The sequence below is a fragment of the Oncorhynchus keta genome, unplaced genomic scaffold (assembly GCF_023373465.1).
Source record: "Oncorhynchus keta strain PuntledgeMale-10-30-2019 unplaced genomic scaffold, Oket_V2 Un_contig_25789_pilon_pilon, whole genome shotgun sequence".
In the NCBI taxonomy this organism is placed as follows: domain Eukaryota; kingdom Metazoa; phylum Chordata; class Actinopteri; order Salmoniformes; family Salmonidae; genus Oncorhynchus; species Oncorhynchus keta.
This window is the reverse complement of record NW_026284626.1, coordinates 1-2,500: the sequence shown is the minus strand read 5'-3', so window position 1 is coordinate 2,500 and position 2,500 is coordinate 1. Positions and strand designations below refer to the sequence as shown.

The 2,500-nt window shown below is 56.0% G+C and overlaps 1 protein-coding gene across 1 annotated transcript in view; it reads left to right on the top strand.

Moving 5' to 3' along the window:
• The window catches only part of LOC127922467 (dihydropyrimidinase-related protein 1-like), a gene marked incomplete at both ends in the record, with an annotated part of 3,481 nt that extends 3,393 nt beyond the window's left edge, over window positions 1–88 (top strand). Inside the window, one exon of the mRNA XM_052506230.1 lies at window positions 1–88. This exon is cut by the window's left edge and continues 71 nt beyond it. Within this exon, the coding sequence (XP_052362190.1) occupies window positions 1–88 (88 nt within the window).
• Between the last annotated feature and the right edge of the window lie 2,412 nt (window positions 89–2,500).

The window sequence follows — 2,500 nt, the reverse complement described above, 5'->3', positions numbered from 1 at the left end:
GGGACGCATCGCTGTGGGTTCTGACGCTGACATCGTTATCTGGGACCCAGACAGGACCAAAACAATCACCTCCAAACTGCAGCAGTGGGTGAGCAAAGGAGGGTGGGAGGGAGGTAGGGTAGAAGGTAAGGATTAGAGGGAGGGAGGGAGAGAGGGAGAGGAGGAGGGAGTGGGGTAGGGTAGAGGGGAGGGAGGGAGGAGGAGAGGAGGGAGGGAGAGGAGGGAGGGGAGGGAGGGAGGAGGGAGGTAGGAGTAGGGTAGGGTAGAGGGAGGGAGGAGGAGGAGGGGAGGGAGGGGAGGGGGAGGGGAGGGGAGGGAAGGAGTAGGGTAGGGTAGGGTAGGGTAGGGAGCAGAGGAGGAGGGAGGGGAGGGAGAGGCTGTAGGGTAGAGGAGGGAGGGAGGGTGAAGGAGGAGGGTAGGAGCAGAGGGGAGGGAGGGAGAGAGGAGTAGAGAGAGGGAGGAGTAGGAAGTAGAGGAGGTAGGAGTAAGAGAACAGGGCTCGGGCAGCCGGCGGAAATGGAGGAAAACTGCGCCTCCCCTGCGGACCTGGCATCCTTTCACTCCCTCCTCTACATTTTCCTCCTCTGTCTCTGCTGCTCGCCACTTTCTACCACTCTAAATTCCAAGCATCTGCCTCTAACCCTAGGAAGCTCTTTTGCCACCTTCTCTCCCCTCCTGAATCCTCCTCCTCCTCCTCCCTTCTGCAGATGACTCTCACAACCATTTTGAAAAGAAGGTCGACGATATCCGATCCTCGCTGGCTAAGTCAAACGACACCGCTGGTTCTGCTCACACTGCCCTACTCCTGTGCTCTGACTCCTTTCTCCTCTCTCTCCAGATGAAATCCGTTGCTCTAGACGTGGCCGGCCGCTTAACAACCTGCCCGCTTTGACCCTATCCTCCTTCTCTTCCAGACCATTTCCGGAGACCTTCTCCCTTACCTCACCTCGCCATCAACTCATATCCCTGACCGCTGGCCACGCCCTTCCGGCCCTCAAGAGAGCGGTAGAGTTGCACCCCCTTCTGAAAAAACCTACACTCGATCCTCCGATGTCAACAACTACAGACCAGTATCCCTTCTCTCTTTTCTCTCCAAAACTCTTGAACGTGCCGCCCTTGGCCAGCTCTACCGCTATCTCTCTCAGAATGACCTTCTTGATCCAAATCAGTCAGGTTTCAAGACTAGTCATTCAACTGGAGACTGCTCTTCTCTGTATCACGGAGGCGCTCCGCACTGCTAAAGCTAACTCTCTCTCCTCTGCTCTCATCCTTCTAGACCTATCGGCTGCCTTCGATACTGTGAACCACAGATCCTCTTCCACCTTCTCCGCTTGGGCATCTCCGGCGCGGCTCCGCTTGATTGCGTCCTACCTGACAGGTCGCTCCTACCAGGTGGCGTGGCGAGAATCTGTCTCCCTCACCACGCGCTCTCACCACTGGTGTCCCCCAGGGCTCTGTTCTAGGCCTCTCTTATTCTCGCTATACACCAAGTCACTTGGCTCTGTCATAACCTCATGGTCTCTCTATCATTGCTATGCAGACGACACACAATTAATCTCCTCCCTTTCCCCCTTCTGATGACCAGGTGGCGAATCGCATCTCTGCATGTCTGGCAGACATATCAGTATGGATGACGGATCACCACCTCAAGCTGAACCTCAGCAAGAGACGGGCTCCTCTTCCTCCCGAGAAGGACTGCCCGTTCCGCCCCGGAATCTCGCCATCACGGTTGACAACTCCATTATGTCCTCCTCCCCAGGCGCTAAGAACCTTGGCGTGATCCTGGACAACACCTGGCGTTCTCAACGGCACCATCCAAGGCGGTGTCCCGTTCCTGTAGGTTCATGCTCTACATCCGCCCAATACGACCCTGCCTCACACAGGAAGCGGGCGCAGGTCTAAATCAGGCACTTGTCATCTCCCGTCTTGATTACTGCCAACTCGCTGTTGGCTGGGCTCCCTGCCTGTGCCATTAAGCCCTACAACTCATCCAGAACGCAGCCGTCTGGTGTTCAACCTTCCCAAGTTCTCTCCGTCGCAGCTCCTCCGCTCTCTCCACTGGCTTCCAGTTGAAGCTCGCATCCGCTACAAGACCATGGTGCTTGCCTACGGAGCTGTGAGGAACGGCACCTCAGTACCTCAGGCTCTGATCAGGCCCTACACCCAAACAAGGGCACTGCGTTCATCCACCTCTGGCCTGCTCGCCTCCCTACCACTGAGGAAGTACAGTTCCCGCTCAGCCCAGTCAAAACTGTTCGCTGCTCTGGCCCCCAATGGTGGAACAAACTCCCCTCACGACGCCAGGACAGGCGGGTCAATCACCACCTTCCGGGAGACACCTGAAACCCCACCTCTTTAAGGAATACCTAGGATAGGATAAGTAATCCTTCTCACCCCCCTTTAAGATTTAGATGCACTATTGTAAAGTGACTGTTCCACTGGATGTCATAAGGTGAATGCACCAATTTGTAAGTCGCTCTGGATAAGGCGTCTGCTAAAT